At 38.5% G+C, this 21,923-nt stretch overlaps 1 protein-coding gene across 2 annotated transcripts in view; it reads left to right on the top strand.

The window, feature by feature from the left end:
- CPNE4 (copine 4) overlaps nucleotides 1-21,923 on the top strand; it is a 433,633-nt gene that overhangs the window by 308,896 nt on the left and 102,814 nt on the right. For both annotated transcript variants that reach the window (XM_045538714.1, XM_045538722.1), the window contains 2 exons: nucleotides 7,158-7,241; nucleotides 10,665-10,754. In XM_045538714.1, coding sequence (XP_045394670.1) covers nucleotides 7,158-7,241; nucleotides 10,665-10,754 — 174 coding nt within the window. The remainder of the gene's footprint in view (nucleotides 1-7,157; nucleotides 7,242-10,664; nucleotides 10,755-21,923) is intronic.

The raw sequence follows: 21,923 nt of genomic DNA, 5'->3' as shown, positions 1-21,923 counted from the left end.
GGAAAGAAGGCAAAGTTGTAGAATCGAGGAGTAAGACGGTACCACGAAGATCATCTCATACAACCTCTTCAGGAAACAAAGGCTCAGCTAGGTCTGAGGATTTACCCAAAGATTCAATACTACTGCTCAGGTTTTCTATTGCTGTATAGTAAACAACCTCAAAACTAGTGACTTAAATTAACAACTATTTTATTATATCTAATGATTTTGAGGGTCAGCAATTCAGTCAGGATTCGCCTGGGCAGTTCTTCTGCTCTTTATGATTGTTGATGGAAGTCACTCGGTGGTACTCAGCTGGTGGATAAGCTTGTCTGGAGGGTCCAACCTAGCTTTACTCACATGTCTGGCTCATGAGATCACTGAATGCCTGGGCTCGGCTGGAACAGTCAACCAGAATGCCTACATAGTGGTCCTAGGTCAGTCACACTTCCTACAGGGTGGCTGACTTCTCCCAGAAAGAGCATCCCAAGAGAACCAGGAAGAATATCCATGGCTCTCTCTGACCTGGCCTTGGAAATCATGCATCATCACTTCCACTACATTGTGTTGGTTACAAGTGAGTCGTAAGGCCAGCCCAGATTCTAGGAGAGGAGAGTTAGACTCCATGCCTTGATGGGGGAGCAGCAAAGTTATATTTTAGAAAAGCATGTAGACCATGAACTTGTGGTGGTCATCTTTTACAAACGCAATCTGCCACAATATTTTTGTGATAGAACCAGGATAAGATAGTACAATCATATCATGTTACAGCTGGAAAAATAATTCCCAGAGGTTCTTAAGGAGGACCCCTTTCTAGCTTTTAGCATTAAATAATTTTATAGATACCTACATGTTATCAGTTGAATTCATTATATCTATTAACTGAGAAAATATATCATGACTAAGAGTCACTATGAGGTGAATAAAGCTCTCAATTTTTTATTGTGTTAATGAGTATCATGAAAGTAACTGATTTCTACATACATTTAAAAATTGCAGTATGAATATGTAGGAAAACTATTCTCTATCCAATTTAGACAATGGCAGTAGGAGATCTGAATCCCCTTGCAGTAGCTCTGGTAACCCCTGGGAATCTAAATACCTCAGATAGAAAGTCACTAGTCTAATCTAACTTCCTTCTTCTACACATGAGAAAACTGAGGCTCAGAGATGTGAAATGACTTACCTAAAGCCACACACGCACAAACTCACAAAAAAATCAGTACCAAAGAGGGACCCAGTTAGGTTGCCTGACTAAAATCTAAATCTTCTTTCAGGGCTGAGAGTTGATGAATAAACATTGGGTTGGTCTCAGAATGTGGAAGACTTGGTAATACTCCCATGTGTTTCGGGGAAGTAGGAAGCGGGGGAGCAGGGAAGTCAAGGTATGCTGTAGGGCAGCAGTCCCCCAAGTGTGATCCACAGTATCAAGACCTATTCAGGGGAATCTATGAGGTTAAAACTATTTTCATAATAATACTAAACATTATTTTCTTTCTTCACTCTCTTTCTCTCACACGTGTACAATGGAGTTTTCCAGAGGCTACTTGATGCCTAATATCACAGCAGATTGAATACAGAGCAGATATGAGAATCCTCTGCCTTCTAAAAGCCAGTCATTAAATTGATTTGCAAAATTGTAAAATAATACCATTCTTCTCACTATTTTTTAAATTTAAAAAATATAATTATTTTCCATTAAAATGCTATTTTTGTTATGATGCAATGGGTCTATTTTTATTATTTTTTAAATAATATAACAAATGAATATTTTTTAAATTTATCAGTTTTATAACATGATAAATATTAGTAGATATAACCCACATGTAATATGATAAATATTAGTAGATATAACCCACATAAACAAGAGCTCTTTGGGGTCATCAATAATGTTTAAGAATGTAAAGGGTTCTTAAGACCAAGAGTTTGAGAAATGCTATCATAGAGTGTATCAAGGAGCACTAAGTACTTTTGCAAACTGCAGAGATGGACAAATGCCCCATTCCTTTTGACAGAAATAGTCATTTTTAACTTGCCTTTCCAATGCTGTTTAGCAGACCAGCAACCATCTCCCTAGGATGGAAATCCAGAACTCTTGAAATCTGAGACACCTTTCAATGAGAGTCAATACATAAAATAGATTTAGTCTGTCAGAAATAACTTGTTTATCTAATGTTAATGCAGTTCACTTAGTGGAGAAAGGGACTTTCTTTTTTTTTTTTTTTTTTTTTTTTTTTTGAGACAGAGTCTCACTTTGTTGCCCGGGCTAGAGTGAGTGCCGTGGCGTCAGCCTAGCTCACAGCAACCTCAAACTCCTGGGCTTAAGCGATCCTACTGCCTCAGCCTCCCGAATAGCTGGGACTACAGGCATGAGCCACCATGCACGGCTAATTTTTTCTATATATATTTTTAGTTGGCCAGATAATTTATTTCTATTTTTAGTAGAGACGGGGTCTCACTCAGGCTGGTCTCGAACTCCTGACCTGGAGCGATCCACCCGCCTCGGCCTCCCAGAGGGCTGGGATTACAGGCGTGAGCCACCACACCCGGCCGAGAAAGGGACTTTCTAACTTCCAAAGCACATTTATTACATTAGCAGATAGTTGGCAATTAACCCAACAAGAGGAAGAGAATGTAATAATCACTTTGGAACATTCAAGCTGACAAAGTCTTCTTTCTCCTTCCCTTCCCGAGAAAATATTCATGGTGTATCAGAACAGATTCTCACACTGTTGGTCTCCACATTTGTAATAATAATCATTATAGATTGCATTTTTAGTATTCCTATGATGCTAGTTTGATGAGGTGCTGTATAAGTAAGCAAATCTGTCTCCAAAGTAGAGGTCAGCAAACTTTTTCTGTAAAGGGCCAGAGGGTAAATATTTTAGGCTTTGCAGGCCATATAGTCTCTGTCCCCATTACTCAGCTGTGCCTTTGAAGAATGAAAACAGCCATAGACAATATGTAAATGAATGAGTGTGGCAGTGTTTCAATAAAACTTTATTCACAGGAACATTCAGTGGGCCAGATTTGGCTCGTGTGCCACAGTTTGCTGACCCTTGCTCTAAAGAAACATAAAATCTCTGTACATACTGTGCTGTGATTTAGCTATGTTCAAGTATGCCTGCCTGAGAACCGTAATCCAGTCTGCATTAGTGATAGAAAGTTACAATTATTGAGCATCTGTAATGTGTCAGGTGTCTAACCTATATTATCCCCTGAACTCATAGCCATATTCCCAAAGGTGGAAATTTTTATTTCCATTTTATAGATGAAGCATAATGAGGTTAAAATTTTTCCAAAAGTTACAGGTTTAATAAACTGTAGAGCCTAGATATGACTCTGCATCTTTCAGACAATTTCTTCTAGGTCCAATATTCCATTTTCAGAATCACTGTGGTGGATATGTATTGTTTCCTGATTGCTTATCACCCTCTCACTCAACTCAGTTTGTTTCATATTAAACTAAAAGGGCAGAGTAACATGGCTTCCGTGTTATTAAAGAATTTCACTGTAGCAGAACTTTGGTAAAATGCCTCATTCATTTATCTTCACTGCCAGAACTGTCCCAATGTCCATCTTAATGTTGATGGTCATGCAAAGCTGAAAATTCCAGATTAAAGTGACCACATAATTAGACCCAGAGCTGTTGTTTTGAAGCTCTGGATTTCTGAGTGTACACTTGATGTTTTTGAGCTGCTTATGAGTTGTTTTGTTTCCAGGAATCAGATGCCTTCTTAACAGTAATCATCCCTGATATTTGTATAGAGTTTTACAAAGTGTCCCCATGCATTCTCTCTTCTATTGATATAATAATATAGTCATAGCAGCCAAATTTTTTTGAGTGCTTACCATGTACCAGACACTGGACTCAACACTTCCCAGGCACCATATCCTCTAATTTTCCCACATCGCTATGATACAAAAGGTGATGCTCTTTCCATTTATGGATGAGAAAACGAGATGGAGAAATTAAATATCTACCTAAAATCACCCAGATTAGGGGTGTTGTAGGGTGTTGTAGTGTCGGGATTTGATTAATACTAAAGCCAGTGTGCTGCATATAGATTTTCAGTTACTTGAAGACAGAGACTGTACCTGTTCTTTCTTTCCCTGCTTTATAGTATGTCCTCCTAACAACTTCTTGCTAACCCTAAACTGTATTTTAAAAGAGAATGTGAAATAAAATAGAAAAAGCATTGCAATATACTATAAGTAAAAGGAATAGGGTACTAAATTGTATATAGATTATGATTGCAAATTTTTTTTAAAAAGGAAGGAAGAAAAATATGTCTAGACTCTAGAAAAAAACAAAATATGATTGATGGTTGTAGAATTATGTGTGAGGTCATGGAGTTTTTTTCCTATTTTTGTCATTTTTCTATATTTTCCATTTTTAATCATGGTAACAAAAGTTTTAAAAAAGGAAAAGCAAAATAATTGGTAGAGTTCTTCCTTTATGGTTAGCAGTTTTTAAGTATGATTAATAAACACACCCTCTGAGGGACCAACATCTATTTAAGGAAGCAAAGCATGAAGCTACTAGAGAAAGAGCCCAAGGGTGCATAGGAACAAGCTAATGTGGCCCACACTCATCAGGGAAGGGAGGAGAGCGGGAGGTTCCAATATTTTAAGATGAATGTAGAAACAGAAACAGGCCTGAGGGGCTAATGTCTTAAGCAAACTCATAGACGTGGGAATCAGCTAGAAGTGTGTCTGGGGGAGAAAAGGGCCATTTGTGGGGAGAGACAGGCTAATGATGGAAGAAGACATTGTGGGTTCTTGACAAGATGAAGGCTCTACCTTCAGAAATAGAGTGGAAGGGTATGTCCTAGACTCTTGGTGTTTGGTTCCTGGTTGGGTAGGGAGGAAAGAAAAGGGAAAAAGAGTTATCCTCACCTCCTATCTCTTCTCTTTCTAAGGTATCCTACAACATTTCTAGGCTGACATTCTTCATTACAGAGCCAGTCATTTATTTTTCTGCTCAAGATCCTTCAATAGCTCCCCACTGCCTCTCCAGGCCAGTCCAGACTTTGGATGAGCATTTAAGGCCCTTCATATCCTGCAGCTGACTTTGCTGACATTGTTTCCAACTCCTCCCCTACACTTCCTCAGGCTACAGTCCAATTAATCTACATGGGGCATCTCCCTCTGTGTCTACTCTCACACTTCACTCAGGCTGTTCCCTCCCTAGAAATACCCTCCTCAAGACCATCTTTTTCAGTCAAAATTCATCAACTTCTTCCTCTTCTCTGAACATTCCTTGTGCATTCATTCATTTATTCATTTGTACTTAGCCTCAGGTTATACTAATTTGTATATTTATCTCACCACCAAACTAGATGGTACTTTGGAGGGCTGAGACCAGGTTCTATCTCTCTTTGTATCTTAACATCAAGAACCAAAGCTCTGTGATCAGTATATGCTCTATAAATATTTTGCTGAGCTCAAGAAGAGAATGGCTGGTAAAGACATTGATAGTGAGAGAAAATTTAAAAGTAGAGGCCAAACAATGCACAAAAAGAAATAATGAGTTTGACTCTGGCCTGCTGACTTTTAGGGATAAAAGATGACTTTTAAGGCAAATACAGGCTTAATTCTGCTTTGCTACAGTCTAGATTTATGAAAAATAATTATTTGGTGAGATACACAATAAGAGTGTGTGACTAAGGCTACTGCTCAGATGGCCTTCTATCCTATACCAGGTGTTTATGCTATTCATCATTTATTTATATATTCATTCATTCAATAAACACTATGTACTACTAAAATCTAGACACCATGGAAGATACTGAGGAAATAGTAGAAATATTTAATATAAAGGAAAATGAATAAAGTTTTTCCTCTCTTGAGAATTTATAATCCATTGACATTAAAAAAAATAAGCTTAAAAGAAGAATAGAGATAAGTTCTACTTCCAACAATAAAACACCTTTTTGTTTGACATCATTCTCCCATTGAAAAGAACTATAAACACTGAACAAGATACAAGAGACATCTGAGAATGCCTAAGGCAGTCAAGATTTGAGGGGCCAAGAAACTGGAGAGAAGAAAAATTGGTTTATCAAAGTGATTCAGATATTCTGTGCAGATTTCCCACTCAAGGCAATTCCTCAAGGCTGATTCGTAAAATAGCTGGATGGAGAGGCTGAGAAGCCTAGCAGAAAATAGCTACTGGGAAACAGAAAGACTAAGCAGAAGTTTTGGTGGCCTCATGGGACTGGGGAAGAAAAACAGAAGTTCAGGGCTGCTAAGAGAGCTAGGGCTAAAAACTCACAGATGCTTCAGAAAAGGGAAGTAGTCCAGTAGTCTGAGTGGCTTATCCTCTCCAGGCATTCACCAATTAGCAAATAGCAGAGTAGAGAGAAACCGAACAAAAATCTAGAGACAAGAGATTATGGAGGTAAATAATGCCTTTGAGAGTCTCATGAATACAAATTGGCATTGAAGACTTGTCAAGAAGGAGCAGTCCTCAGTGACAGCCCTTCCAGGACTATATCCAAGGAGTAGAGGAATCAGAAATATATTGGACCTTTAAAGACTTTTGAAGACATCCAACCTCTCAATAGCTTAATCCTGATTAGATCTGGGTGATTGTCCCCATTCTAACTGCTTACTAGAAGCTAAAGACTCATGTAAAACCTTTATAATCTTTCTTACACAGTGTCTACTATTTAATCAAAAATTAACAAGCACACCAAGAGGCAGAACCAAGAAACAGATAATAGAAACAGACCTATAGGTGATCCAGATATTATAGTCATTATATAGACTTTATATTAAATAATAACTATAATTAGCATATTTAAGGCAACAGATACATTGATTTTCAATGAATTGGCATTTGAATTGATCTTTGAAGAATACTTCAGATCTCAACCAACCAAATACTTACTTCACAAAGGATCTAGACTTTAGATGCATTTCATTGTAGCCAAGAATGGATCACAGGGATGAAGAACAAAGCAAGAAGGGGTGATGCATAGAATTACAGGGCCAGCGGAAGAGGGTTTGGGTAGAATTGGAGCAGGAAGAGATGACAAGCCTGGCCTCCATTCTCCATATGAGCAATAGGAAATCAAGAGGGTTTCTTGTTGATTAAATCTTACTGATTGATCAGGACTAGATCAAGTGCAGGAGGAAAAAAACAACAACTTATTGCTGTTTATCTATTTTAGGATTTCTTCAGCAAATCTGACCCATTTCTGGAAATTTTTCGTATGAATGATGATGCAACTCAGCAGCTGGTGCACCGAACTGAGGTAAGAAGAGTCATCTCTTGCTGTCTTGACTCCTAAAATGATAAATTGACCTGTTTTGAGGAACTCCTTATGTTTCTTAATGTCTATAGATATATACTCAGGCCTGGAGTCTTCACTGTCCTCAAGAGGACTCTCTGCCATTTTTAGCTTAGTTTTCTTTTTTTTTTTAAAATTTCAATTTAGTTGTTAAAAGAGAAAACCCTCTCTAACCCCAATTTTCTATTGTTGACCTTCGATACAGTCAGCCAGCAACTTACTAATAATAAAAATGTGGATACCAGCTAACATTTAATGAGGATGACTAGGTATCAAGCATTGTACTAAGTGATTAACAAATATGATTTTTTTTTTTTTTTGAGACAGAGTGTCGCTTTGTTGCCCTGGCTAGAATGAGTGCCGTGGTGTCATCCTAGCTCACAGCAACCTCAAATTCCTGGGCTTAAGCAATCCTACTGCCTCAGCCTCCCCAGTAGCTGGGACTACAGGCATGCACCACCATGCCTGGCTAATTTTTTCTATATATATTTTAGTTGGCCAGATAATTTCTTTCTATTTTTAGTAGAGATGAGGTCTCGCTGTTGCTCAGGCTGGTCTCGAACTCCTGACCTCGAGCGATCCACCCGCCTCGGCCTCCCAGAGTGCTAGGATTACAGGCATGAGCTACCGCACCCAGCCTACAAATATGATTTTATTTACTTCTCACAATTCCTTGTTATGATTACTATTACTGTCCTCATCTTACAGTTGAAGAAACTGAACATTAGGGAGGTTAAGTAGCTTTCCCAGGTATGACAGTTAGCAAAGGGTAGAGCTGAGGTTTGAATTGAGGTTGATTGGTTCTGAGCTTCACTATAATTTGGGGAGCCAATTTGCCTCCCCAGAGAAAGCACATTCACTGGACTGATGTCAGTCTTATATGAACAGCTGCCCTGTCTCAGCTGCCTCTCGGTCTAGTTGTATCTCCTTCTCACCCTCCCTACTCTTTCTCCAAGTAGCCCCAAACCTTCTCTCTCATTGCCCTACCCCTACACCCACTACCTGACACACATTCAACAACAAACCCCAATCTCCACTTTTTATTTTATTTTACTTATAAGCTGGTCCAAGAGGAATTCTGTAGGAGTGGGAAGTGCATTGATAAACTAGAAGTGGCATAATTGTGCTGAATGACTTGGAGTTGAGAGAAGACTCAGTTGTTGCTTGCATACCAGTGCCAGGGTAAAAAAAAGAAGGAACCCCCATGACTTTCATAGGGTGATGGTGGGGGTGCCATGTTCCCACTACCCCACAGTGGAAATCCAATTCATTTTCCTGAAGTAACAGAGTTGCAGGTGCTATTAGGGGAACTTTTCATGTCATACTTCGGGCAGGGAAAACTTAAATAGTCTTGGATGGACTACTTGTGGATATCATTTGACACATAGTAGGCACCTAATGTGTTTAATAAAAGAATAAATGAATAGAATTGAGTATAAATAGTATGTTTACTGCATGCTATAGATTAGAACAACATGATTCTCCAGAACTTAATCCCTGGAGAATAGATTGAGGTGCAGCTAGCACAGTTGCCCTGAGTGGCATCCCATCCCACCACCAAAAACAATCTTTACACATAAAGATCCCTTTGTTGTAATAAACTTCTTTTGGGAGAAGTAAATAAACTTTGGGGAGAATTAGAAGTGGTATCCATTCGTACTTTTGCTATAGTCATGAATGGGGGCTTTAATCAGGGAGAAGGGATGGCATATTTTTGGACTTCTTCTCTCACAAGATCCTCCTTTCCTTTGCTCCTAACAGCATTCTTCTTTTCATTATTGATATTGATAAATTCTCCTATTCCCATGAATCTCTAGAACTTCCCCCACCCCTTACCCCCATGCTAAGGGGCTTCTGGAGTCTCACAGGAAATATGACTACAAAGTTTTCCAATGAGTCAAGCAATATAACATTGATTTTTCTTGCTTTCTCAGTAGATACAAAATAAATACCAGGCAATACTGTTTACTTGGGGCAGCACACACACATATACACACACATGCGCACATATAGATTTTAATTTCAGAGGAAACTTGTAGTTGTTACTGAGTTCTTCAAAACTGTTGCCATGAAACATCTTCACTTATTAACATTTTCAAATCAAGGTAAGAAATTTAAATTAACCCAAACAATTTTATCCTCAGGGTGTTAGGAGACATGACAAAGTCACAGAGAAATATTATTCTCTACTTCAATGCATAAAAAGAAATTTAATGATGAGTCCATGTTTTGTCAATAATTCATAGTTCTAGTAAGGAACGCAGTAGAAGAGGGAATCACTTATAAAATAATTACGTTATTTTTTGGGTAGAGAATTAATTTTTTAAAAAATTCCAAGACTTGTGCTAACTTAAAAACTTCATAAGAAGAAAGGCCAATATGACAGAATTCCATTTAACCTTATTTGTGTATCCCCTAGAGCAGTGGTTATCAAATTTTATGAATCAGCATCACCCAAGCGGCCCACCTCCAGAGTGTCTGTTGGTAGGATTGAGTGGATCCTAGTGAATTGTGTTTTTAAGAAGATCCCAGGTGATGAAGATACCAGGTGATGAAGATACCAGGTGATGCAGCTCCTGCTGGTCCAGGAACCACACTTTGGGAGCCCCTCCCCTAGTGTACACAGTACAACGCTAGGCACAGAGCAGCTGCTCATACATTCTGAGCCAAACTGAAATATGTGAACCATAGTGATGGTAGGATAAGACTTGATTCATGTAGACTCCTGGGCAGGATTTAGCCAAGTTCATGATTAATAAGCTGGTTTCAAAGGGGTTTTACTATGTTATAGACTTAGTCTATAATCTGAAGAACTGCTCTGTTGTGCCTTTCTGGGATATTCTAATCGAGATGGTGACCAGCTAGCGTAAGTATGCCCCCAGGATTCTTCTTCCAGAAACTTCTCTTCTGACTTGTAATCTGATGTGACCCAAGGTCACATCATATTCTTCCACGGTAAAACTGTCTTGCCACACCCTCTACTCCTGCCAAGAGTCCTTACCTCTGCTGACCACAAGAGAAGGGAATTTATACCATAAGACTGATAGTCCTACAGAACTGGGGATATTCTATCAGTGGCCAGAAGCAGCCCCACTTCCTTAATTTCAGCCCCTGTTCATCTTCAGTGTCCACATGCTAGAAAATATTATTGTCATTATTCATGAAACAACAGCCAGAACAGTGACTGCAGGAGATCTGCTCATAATGACCTGCTTAGTGAGCACCCTTAAAAGATTTACTACCTCAAGTGTTTTATTAAGGCGCCTGTTCCAGGCAATTGTTCTTTTCATAAGCATCACAATGGCTTCTCAAGCAGTTTTAATGTTGAAATGTGAAAATGTCAAGCATTTTCTTCCCCACTCACCACTCCTCTCTTTCTTTTCCCAGGTTGTGATGAATAACTTAAGCCCAGCCTGGAAATCATTCAAAGTATCAGTTAATTCTCTATGCAGTGGAGACCCAGACCGCCGGCTGAAGGTCAGAAATCTATGTCTAAGAAATGTGATTTTTAAAACATATTTAACCCTCCTCTTTCCTCAAGAGAATGTTGACAAATCCCAAATTTTCAGTATGATTTACCCAACCCTTCACAACTTAGCATCTTGATAGAAGAAACAGTCTATTTCTTCTGCTAGAGACATTTGAAGCTCATGTGATAGCCCAAAATAAATCCCAATTGTGTTATGTCAAGAGGAAAAACCCATAGCTTCTCAGAGACAAAACTGTGGCAATAAGTTCAGAGTATAATTGGGAGTTATTAAAAACAAAAACATTGCTGTATCAATTATCTATTGTTGTATAAAAAACTACCCCAAAATTTAGTAGCTTAAAACAAGAACCATTTATTTAGCTTATGATTCTGAGCATTGGAAAATTGGGCTGAGCTGATATAGGTGGTTCTTCTGTTAGTCTTGCTTGAACTCTCTCTGGCATTGGTGGTCAGCTACCCACGAGCCGGGTGGCTCTGCTTCTCAGGTTGGCTGGCTGTTATCTGAAATGATGGGGTGGGGATGGGCCATATAGCTCTCACCATCCAGCCAGGCAGCTGGGACCTATCCACGCAGTGATCTTAGGGTTCTAAGAAAGCAAAAACATAAACTACAAGACCTCTTTAAAGCCCATGCTCAGAACTCTCATAAGGTCGCTTTCTCCAGGGTCTAGGCCAAAGCAAGTCATATGGTCGTTACAGATTCAAGGGGTAAGGAGATAGACTACACCTCTTGATGTGAGAAGTTACAAAGTGTTGTGGCCATTTTTTTCAATCTACCACAAATGCTTTTTGAGCACCACAAGAATGTAGAAGTTGGAATAAAAGGTGCATTTAGGAATCACCAAAGGAAGATAATGGGCTGAATGCCAGAAGCAGACTCCAGGAGACACTCCCTGTGGTCCGTGCCCTGGACCTCCCTCTGTCTTAGAAGTCTAGAAGTTCCATGTTGTCAATGGCCCACAGTTGATTCTACCCATTCAGGATGACTAAGTAAATTTACTGGAGACTGGTGCCTATAAACTGAAAGGCCAGTTGATTAATGTTCAGTAAAAAACATGACCATGAAGCAGAATCAGCAGCCATATCAGCTTCACCAGGGCATTTGCTTGTGGGCAAAACACAGGGAAGACAATTGTCATAAGGTTGCTGTGACTGACTAGAAACAAAGCTGGATAACTAAGGCGGTTAATGGCTTCAGCCTCTGAAATCTGGGGGCATTCACCTCCACTATGGCTGCAGTGGTCCATCAGGCAGACTAAACATTCATGTTGACCTTCCAGGGCACCTAATCCCCTGTAAAATGTTAGATGGGCACTGATGATATTTACCTTTGTTAACTTTACATTTTCCTTACCCCTTTTGCCTCACAAACCTTCTGAGGGATACAATTCTTTTGATTGGCAGATGCTATTAATCAAGTTAGAATCCTATCTGACTGGTTAGTCCCAGCCTCTTTAAGGTGACTTTATGTCTTTGCTTAAGCCCATTTTATGTGAGCTTTGCAGTTGAACTCTCAGCAGACATGCTCATTCCATGTTCTTGACGAGTAACTTAACAGTTGTACCTGATATCTCCTGTAAGAGCCAAGATATTTCAAGCTTCAACCCCCACTGGAAACTGTCTTTCATGCCAAAATCAGGATTCATAGCTGTCCTGCACACTTATGCAGAGTGGCCAAGAGCTACAGCTTCAAGCATAGGTGGCAATTATCGTCTATAATCTGAGCAATACCATCCTACTCCCAGGGAGATAAATGAACCACTTTTGGCCCGAAATAAAATAATACCTCCTTTAGCCATAGGTAAACTCTGTCATGAGGAGTCATTAAATGGATAAAACCAGAGGATTATCAGTAATTGAATAAATAAAAGTGCAGAGAAGGAGCACTTTGTGGTCTTTTGAGTGCTCTGCTGTCTATAGAGGAACAAATGGGAGTAAAGGAGATAGAGAAAGAGAGGGGAGAAAAAGAAAGAAACAATGAGAGAGACAAAGGGAGGAATAAAAAGGAAGGAAGGATGGAAGGAAGGAAGGAAGGAAGGAAGGAAGGAAGGAAGGAAGGAAGGAAGGAAGGAAGGAAGGAAGGAAGGAAGGAAGGAAGGAAGGAAGGAAAGGAGGGAGGGAAAGAAGGGTGGGCGGGAGGAGGGAAGGACCAGGGTTTCTCCATAGCTGCACTGTTGACATTTGGATTTTACTGTGGGGAACTGTCCTGCGCATTTAGGATGCTTAGCAGCGTCCCTGGATACTAGATACCAGCAGGATTCCATCCCGCTCACACACACACTCACACACACCCCTCCTCATGTCAGTCGGACATTGTCAAATGTTCCCCGGAGGGTAAAATCACTCCCAATTAAGAACCACTGGTATAGTCCAATGGGTCACACCTTAGCCTGAATTAGAATCACCTGGGAGGTTTGTCAAACCTCTCAGGAGCCTACAAAAATGTTTTAATTTCTTCTAAAATCAGAAGAAAAAAATTAAGTTGTAAGATTGAATGAAATGTTCTAAGTTTTTTCTCACATCAGAAAACATTGAACTTTTTAGGGCCCAGGAAAATCTATTCTGGTGAGAGGGACCATGAAGGCAAAAGTGCCTGGTGCCAGTGAAAGTCATAATGTGTCCGTGTCCCAAATCATGTCATCTCATCCAAAAATACTACAGTATGTGTTGCTAAAGAATAAGCAGGCTTTTTATAAGCATAACCATGAAACCATTATTCTTATAGTTAATATTCATTAATATTAAGTATACTTCCTTAATACCATCAATTATTCTGCCGTTATTCATATTTACCCAATTTTCCCATTTATGAAACAGGTATTTTTATTTGCTTTTAAATGAAGATGTAAACAATATTCAAGCATTGTATCTGACTGAGGTGTTTCTGGTCTCTTTTAATCAGTTCTCTGTCTCTCTCTCCCTCTCATTTTCCTTGCAATTTACTTAATGAAGAAACCAGGTTGGTTTGTCCTATAGCATTTCTCATATTCTACATTTCCTATAAATAGATAGTTGGGTAGTTGGGATTTGATAAGATTTAGGGTCTGTTTTCTGGCAAGAATTCCCCCAATATTATTTATGGATTTTTCATATATTTGAGTGTTTCAACCTATTCCAGTTATTATTATTTCTTTGGGATCTTAAGTTGTCACGTTTGGCTGATGAAAACCCCTTCAAGTTGGCTCTTGAGTTCTTTTTACATAAGAACTAATAGTGTTTAATAATTTCCTTGCTTTTTGGAATGAATTTTTGAACTAAATGAATTTTGTAATTTTTCAATTCTTTTTCTTCATAGCATATATATTTCTATGGATGTTGAATCACATTTTTTTTACTATGTATTTATTTATTTATTTTAGAGACAGAGTCTCACTCTGTTATCCAGGCTGGAGTGCAGTGGCACAATCACAGCTCACTCCTGGCCTCAAGTGATCCTCCTGGCTCAGCCTCCTGAGTAACTAGGACTACAGGTGCATGACACCATGCCCAGCTAATTATCTAATTTTTTTTTGTAGAGACAGGGCTTCACTATATTGCCCAGGCTGGTATCAAAGTCCTGGCCTCAAGCAACCCTCCCGCCTGAGAACTCCCAAAGTGCTGGGATTACAGGCATGAGCCACTGTCCCTGGCCTGAGTTATATTTTAATGTCTCTTGAAATAATTTCTCTTCATAGTTAAACCTCTACGCCATAGAACTGTCAGGTTCATTTGTTTCACTTTGTTTTAAATTTTTAAAAATTGCTTTTCAAATTTAATTTTGTGTTATAATTATATAAAATGTTTACATGGTTCCAAAGTCAAAACTTCAATGTATATTCAGAAAAGTTTAGCTTCCATTCCTGTTTCTTCCACTTTTTACCCTCTTCCTTTATAGGTAATCATTTTCTAGCATATTTTAACACCTACTAGAGCTAGCCCCTCCTACTTCTGTATTCCTTGTCTTTTTAAGTGTTTTCCTGAGTATTTTACCTATCTATTCTTTCAATTGAGATTTATAAACAACTTATCTAATACCATTAAAAACCCAAAACTTGATGGTATTTTTACTGAGATTGCATTAAATTTGTAAATTAGGCAGAATTTTCTCTTTAATATTGAGTCTTTCTGTCCCAGAATACATCATGCTTTTTAATTCTTAAAGTCTCCTTTTGTATTTTGCAGGAGTGCTTAGGGTGTTTTTCTTATTTTTTGTTTATCCATTAGACCTTCTGTCTATTGTTAGTGTATATAAAGGCTATCAAATTTTGTTTTCTTAAACTGCTATTTTATTAAGTTTTCTTATTATTTACAGCAACTTTTCCATTAATTTGGGGAAGTTTTCCAAATATATAATCATATATTCTAAAAATACAGAGAGATCTTTCCTTCTTTATCTACCTCTTGTGGCCCTAGTAATTTCTCTTCCTTAATTGCATGGGCTTATACCCTCAATACAGTGTTAAATGGTAGTGGAGGTAGAAGGTATCCTTGTCTTAGTCATGAGCATGGTGGAAAATCCTGTAGTGTTTTCCCATTACTTCTGACAAACATTAATTTTTTAAAGTAACTCTGAAGGTGTCAGAGGCTCAATGCTTTCTCAAAGATGTCTACTGAGCCTCAAATACCTGTGATATTCAGTACACTTATATACCTTAAATATTCAGAGAAGATTCTTGTTTGTTATGGTAACCCTAGAGATGATATCACAAATATCTTCTGAACTATATAAAAGGCAGTATACTATTTCTTGAATAGATTTAGAGTTATATTTGATATTAGCTATTTAGTGACATTATCTATGATTTCTATGGCATATTAGAATTTACAAAGCCCTTATCAAAATCATAGTTTCATTTACTTCTAACCACATTGTGAGGTAGGTTTCATTATCTTAATTTTACAGATGAGGAAACCAAGGCTGAAAAACCCATGTTGTTAAATGCTAAATTTAATGTTCTTCTTATTGGATTGTGCCGCCTTTATTTTGTAGTATTATATTTATTAAAAAATAAATCATCCTGATAAGCATTTCTCTGACTCTCTCAACCAGAATGCTTTATTTACCATCATTCTAATATTTAACAGAAATAAAATGTATCTATATGTAATGCTTCATAAAATCTGAGACTATCAATTATTTATTTAATGTACCACTAAGGAAAAAAAATAGTCTCTCAGTAAAACTGTAACACTATGTTTACTTGCCAGTGTTTTATTGATAAGAAAATATGTACCTCAGTTATCCATCGTGAGTTGATTTTTGTGAGTGGTGAGAGGTGCGGATCCTGTTTCAGTCTTCTACATGTGGCTATCCAATTTTCCCAGCACCGCTTATTGAATAGGGATTCATTTCTCCAGTGTATGTTTTTGTCTGCTTTCTCAAAGACCAGATGGCTATATGAGGATGGTTTCATATCTGGGTTCTCTGTTCTGATCCATAGGTTTATGTCTCTTTTCTTGTACCAGTACAGTGCTGCTCAGGTTCCTACAGTCTTGTAGTACAGCCTGAAGCCTGGTAAATTGATGCCTCCCAACTTGTTCTTTTTGCTTAAAGTTGCTTTGGCTACACAGGGTCTTCTCTGGTTACATATGAAGTGTAGAATTATTTTTTCTCAATGTGCAAAAAATGATGTTGGCATTTTAATAGGAGTGTAGCTCTTAGATTCTATGAAATATGGTATTAATCATTTCCTTTGATTTGTTCAACATATTAATACCCAGTACATATTCTTTAGAAAGTAATGTTAGTTAGTGTTCAGAACAGATTCTTCCAGATGGGGGTCTTAGAGAAGAAGAGGGCAGAGGGCACTGTCAGCAAGTATTTATTAACATCCTATTTGTACCTAGTGCTGTGGCAAAATGCCATGCCAGAACAACCTTGACAAACACCATACAAGCACCCTTAGACGATTACATCACATATATTAAAGGGCCATTTTCTATCTCCTTCTCTAATATTCAAACCACACAAGTAACTTGGATGCTTTACCCTATACAGAGCTCATCAGGCATCCTCTGAGTATGGTAGTTAGAGTTTAATGGATACAGAGTTTCAGTAGGGAAGATGGAAAAGTTCTGGATCATGAATGGGTGTAATGGTTGCACCACAATGTGAATATACTTAATGCCACAAAGATGTAACTTAAAAATGGTTAAAATGGTAAACTTTATGTTATGTATCTTTTACTACAAAAAAATAAATTAAAAAACAATCTTTTTCCTGTTAACATGACTTTGAACCTGCTCCTCATACACCTACCTGACATTATTGTACTAAAGAGCGTTTGGCTCCTGCCTAACGTGGCAGACCTTACCTATGATATCTCTTGCTTTCTCAGTGATCTAGGATGAAGATATAGCAGCTTCTAAGAGATTCTTCTTGACTCCCCAATTCCTCCTTTTCAGAAACCCTTGTGGGTGAAGGGGAAGGTCCTTCATTGCCCAACCATTAAGAGAGAAGAGCACAAGAGAGGTGGCACAACCTGGCCAAACTACTTTATTGGGAAAATTGTCCAAGGTTATATTCTTTCTTTGATTCAAAAAATATTTTTGAAGAAATCGCCTTTGGGAAACACTTTGCAATTCCGAACTAAAAGCACCAAATGAATGCTAATCAGTGCCCTGGTGGGATGTCTAGTTGAAAGTAAAGACAGCCCTCTTATTATCCTGGTGGCCGTAGTCCCATGACAGAGAATGTCCAACTAAATACATCACAGTCGCTGTTACTGGAAGAAGTTTCCTCACATTATTTAACCCATCTATCACCTGCTTCTGCACTGAAAATGGATAGCTAACCAGATACCCAGATACCAGGAAGATACTTAAGAAAAACTGGGACCTGGATAAAGTTGCTTAATGATGAAGGGAAGTATTATTCTGAGTGGAAATTCTGAGTCCCCCAACACAGTTTTGTGGCATAATTCAAACTTATGGGACTTACTACTCTGTTCAAATAATGCCATATGCTGGGAACACTGGTTAGGCTGGTTGCTCTTAGTTGTTTTACTTATTTATTTACGTTTTTAAAAATGGGAGTTACTCCATTATTTATTGTACCACTTTGTTAACACAGAAACTGGAAAAGTTGCCTCAATATTTAAATTTTTTATTTTTGCACATTTAAAAATGTTGTTTTTAACCTAGCCTTGTCAAGGGAAAGGTCTCCACAAACTGAGCTTACTTCCTGAGAGGCCTTTGTATTGAGTAAGCTTCTGCAGGGCAGTCAGCTTCTCGCCCACATTTTAAACATTAAACAGGAATGTTGTTTTTAAAAAAAAAAAAGCATCACAGTCTGCAGCCATCCTGGGCATTTCTTTCTGGAAAGTATTTTCAATAGAATCATCAAATAAAACCTGAAGAGAGCCATCTCTTAGGAAGAAGGTCAGCTTTTATAAAGAGAGAGTCCTTGAAGCCAAGAGAAATGACCTTGTCTTAGGTGCTTGGCAGAACAATCCCATAGGATGTCCTTCTCAGGAGCTGGAGAAGATATCAGCATCTCCTCAAAGATATGGTGCCCATGACATCCCACCTGTCTGCAAAGTATTTGGGCTTCCCAAAAAGGATTGAGGAAGGCCAGGGTTTTATTTGTATGGAGAATATAAAATTAATGTCAAGACAGAGCAAATTGACTCACCTTGTAAGTAATTAATTATTTTCTCTCTGACAGCATGTAAATTATGTTCCCTCTTGGGACCTTGAATTCATTGCAACGGAGCACAAATGCTTTTGGAATACCTCAATAAGGAGAAAAAAACTACAATGATTGTCAAGTCCACCTCTGCCCCATGCAGTTAGAGAGGAACAAGCTAGAGATGGAGAGATGCCTCCTCACGTTGCCTACAGAGGCCACTCATGCTTCACCGTGCCAGCAAGGGTCCCCTCTCACCTGCTCTGGTCCCCAGCTTCTTTGCTGATACAGGAACTCAGCTTTGTCCAATCACTAAGACTTGATGGGACTTGAAAGAATTGAGTCACATAAAGAATTGAGCCATGTAAGAGGGAGATGCATAAGTCAGGAGGCCAAGACATTAATTTACAAAATAAATGTAACAAAATATTAATAAATTAATTGGACAAGAACTATAATTCTCTTGCTCCATACAAGGAACCCCTTTCCTGATATCTGAACACTTATGAAGCAGAATTAGCAACTAAACCATTACTTGGTGAGCATGGAAAATTCAAGGCAAGGACATATGAGGAGTCTGGAGATATTCTACTCTGGTCAGAAGTTTGTCTCAAAGACTTCAGAGATTGGAGAGTCTGATTAAGTTAATAAGGTACTTGCTCTTAAAAATACAGGTAATTCTAGGCCTTTGCAGAGTCATTAAAGCCAATCTCTGACTCCAGACTCCTATGCTGAGCCATTGTATGTCTTGTCAAAGTATAATTTTCAAAAAGTTAAAAGCATGATTCTCATTGAACTATCAAATGAACATGTATCAAAAATTTTATTCAACTCACTAATTAATACAGACACCAACAGGATCATAAAACTTCTCCAAGAGCATGTTGAGGAATTTGGTTTACATAGTCTTTTTCTTTAAAAAGGACTAAGATTTCTAGATACAAAATTGTTAATGTTTTTCAAGGCAATAAACCATAATCTTCAGGGTAATCTTTGCTAACAGAAAGAAATAATTTCATCATATACAAGTTTAACATGTATAACTTTACAGAGTTTGAGCTCTTAATTAATAAATAATAAATAGCAAAATCAAACAATGGTAAATTCTTGTAGGAAAATAAATCATCTTTGGGTGAGCCTGTTAAAGTTTCAGTATGGCATTGAAAGTACTTGCAGCCACACTGTTGTACTATATCCAGGTTGTAGATAATTTTCCTTAACAGGCTCAAGTAGCCACTGAGTTTACCTTTCTAGAGCTTAATAAATGCCCCAAATGCCTATCTGTCCCTTTTTACCCCCTCCCCATCTCTGAATGGCTGACAAATATTTAACCTTCAGGTATCAGATTGAAACTCAATCATTTAGAAATGCCTTCCCAGACCTTGTTGCTCATATATGCATTCCTCCAGTTCTCTAGTTACTCTCCATGTCATCACCCTAGTAACCTCCTGGCACTTGCCCTCCTCTGTGATCATTTTGTTCATTTGTGTACATGTTTACAGTTTGTCTTCTCCACTGAAATGTAAGTGCCAAGGTCCATGGGCAAGGATCTGGCCTACCTAATTCACTTGTATATCCTCAGTCCCTAAAATAGTGCTTGGCATATAGTAGATTCTTAATAAATATCTGCTTAATGGATGGATAGATGAATGAATGGACATATACATATACACACACACATTTATATAAACCCGTAGTTACATTAGACAGATCCTATGGAAGACACTCTGCCAGAATTTTGCTATTTGGTCTGTCCTTTCAAAGACCCTCATCTATTCATTCTTTCCCTCACATATATCAATACTACTGATTAGATAAATATTTCCATCATATCACTTTTGACCTGGAACATTTCCTTTCATTTAAGGCAAGTCTAGATTCATTATGGAAGTTTCTTTCCTGATTGTCGTGTCTCAGAGAACACCCCATTGCAGCTCATTTATCACCAGATTCTCTCCTAACAGGTTTTCCCTGAAATTTAAACGTATCTTTCCCTCCACCAGGCACAGGGGGTTACAAGAAGAAAAGGAAGGAAGGGAAGAGTCTGGATGATGAAGCAGCCAACAGGGAAAAAACACTCCTTCAGGAATGAAGGGCTGAAATGAAATTCACAAAAAGAAGAAACAATATCTTGGCCACATCTGGCTCTCACAGCATAGCTTTTGGAGGACAAGTGGGCCTAAATTCTTCCCAGAAAAGGAATAGGAAAGAAAGCGGCCTTGCGGATTTTCTAAATGTCAAGTCCCTTTCATTTCCCTGGCATATTTCATGGTTTAGTACTTCACTTCTTTGAACAGTCTCTAATATAGGAAGGACCAAGTCTAGTACTAAGAATGATAAATGCCTGCTTACTTTTAAGCTGTGAGACTTTTAAGGGAATAAATCAGGAGAGAGGGGTGGGGTGAGTGAGATAAACAGGATTCAATTAAGTCTTAAAGTGGGTAAGAAAAGAGAGGACCATCTATATTCTGATCTTCAGAACTTTTTCTACAACTTGTCTTCCTCCCCTGCCTTGGCTATTAAACCTCTACCCAAACATTGTGTTGACCACTCAGCATGCCGATTGCGCTGGCCTTTAAAACACTTTGTGACAGCTGTTCCATGAAAGAGTAATATCACTAACTGGACTTGTCAGGAAGCATTACCTCCACCTCGTCTCCCCTGTGGACCAGCTGGCCCTCTTCATAAGCTCTCTTACAATGCGCTCACCCCTGCTCCTCCCAATAATGCAATCAACTCTTGGAGGCATATGATATGCCAAACCACAACAGACCTCAAGACAAGGTCAGCATATGATCTAGAACAACATTTTCAAACTTTAGCAGCATCAGAATCACCGGGAGGGCTTGCTAAAACAGATTGCTGGGCCCTAACCCCAAGAGTTTCTGATTCAGTAGGTCTAGGGTGGGGCCCAAGAATTTGCATTTCTAACAAGTTCCTGGCTGCTGCTGCTGCTCCTGCTGCTGCTGCTGCTGCTGCTGCTGGTTCAGAGTTCACGAGTGGAGAATGACTGATATAGAAGAGATAGTCAAGAGACAACTTCAACAACTCGATTCCCTCAATTAACCCATCTCTGCCTTAAATTTCTCTGTATCCACACCCCTTGACTCTTTCTTTTCAAAGCTAGTTCATCTGCCACTCTAATTCATCATATTACTCAAAGACTCTTCCTCAGCTAGTCATTGTCACAAGTATTTTAAAGTTAGAAGGAAGCTTTGGAGTCATTTCTCAATCAGGGCTTCTCACCCACAACACTACTGACATTTTGAGCTGGATGATTCCTTGCAGGAGGGGATTGGCCTGTGCATTGTAGGACATTTAGTGGACCTCTAGTCCCACTAGTTACAAGTAGAGGGTTTGTTTTAATCAAAAATGTCTCCAGAAACTGCCAAATGTCCCCTAGGGGACAAATTTACCCTGGTTGAGAACCATTATTCTAATCAATTGTATCTTTAATCCCTCCCTCTTTGTTGAGATTCAGTGGTGAAAATTCTTTGCATCTCTTCCTGAGTTTGGTCTAGTTCAGAAATAAAGACAGAATTCAAAAACA

Source organism: Lemur catta, chromosome 1, assembly GCF_020740605.2.
Source record: "Lemur catta isolate mLemCat1 chromosome 1, mLemCat1.pri, whole genome shotgun sequence".
In the NCBI taxonomy this organism is placed as follows: domain Eukaryota; kingdom Metazoa; phylum Chordata; class Mammalia; order Primates; family Lemuridae; genus Lemur; species Lemur catta.
The sequence above is the reverse complement of the archived record's forward strand: the minus strand, read 5'-3'. Positions and strand labels throughout refer to the sequence as shown.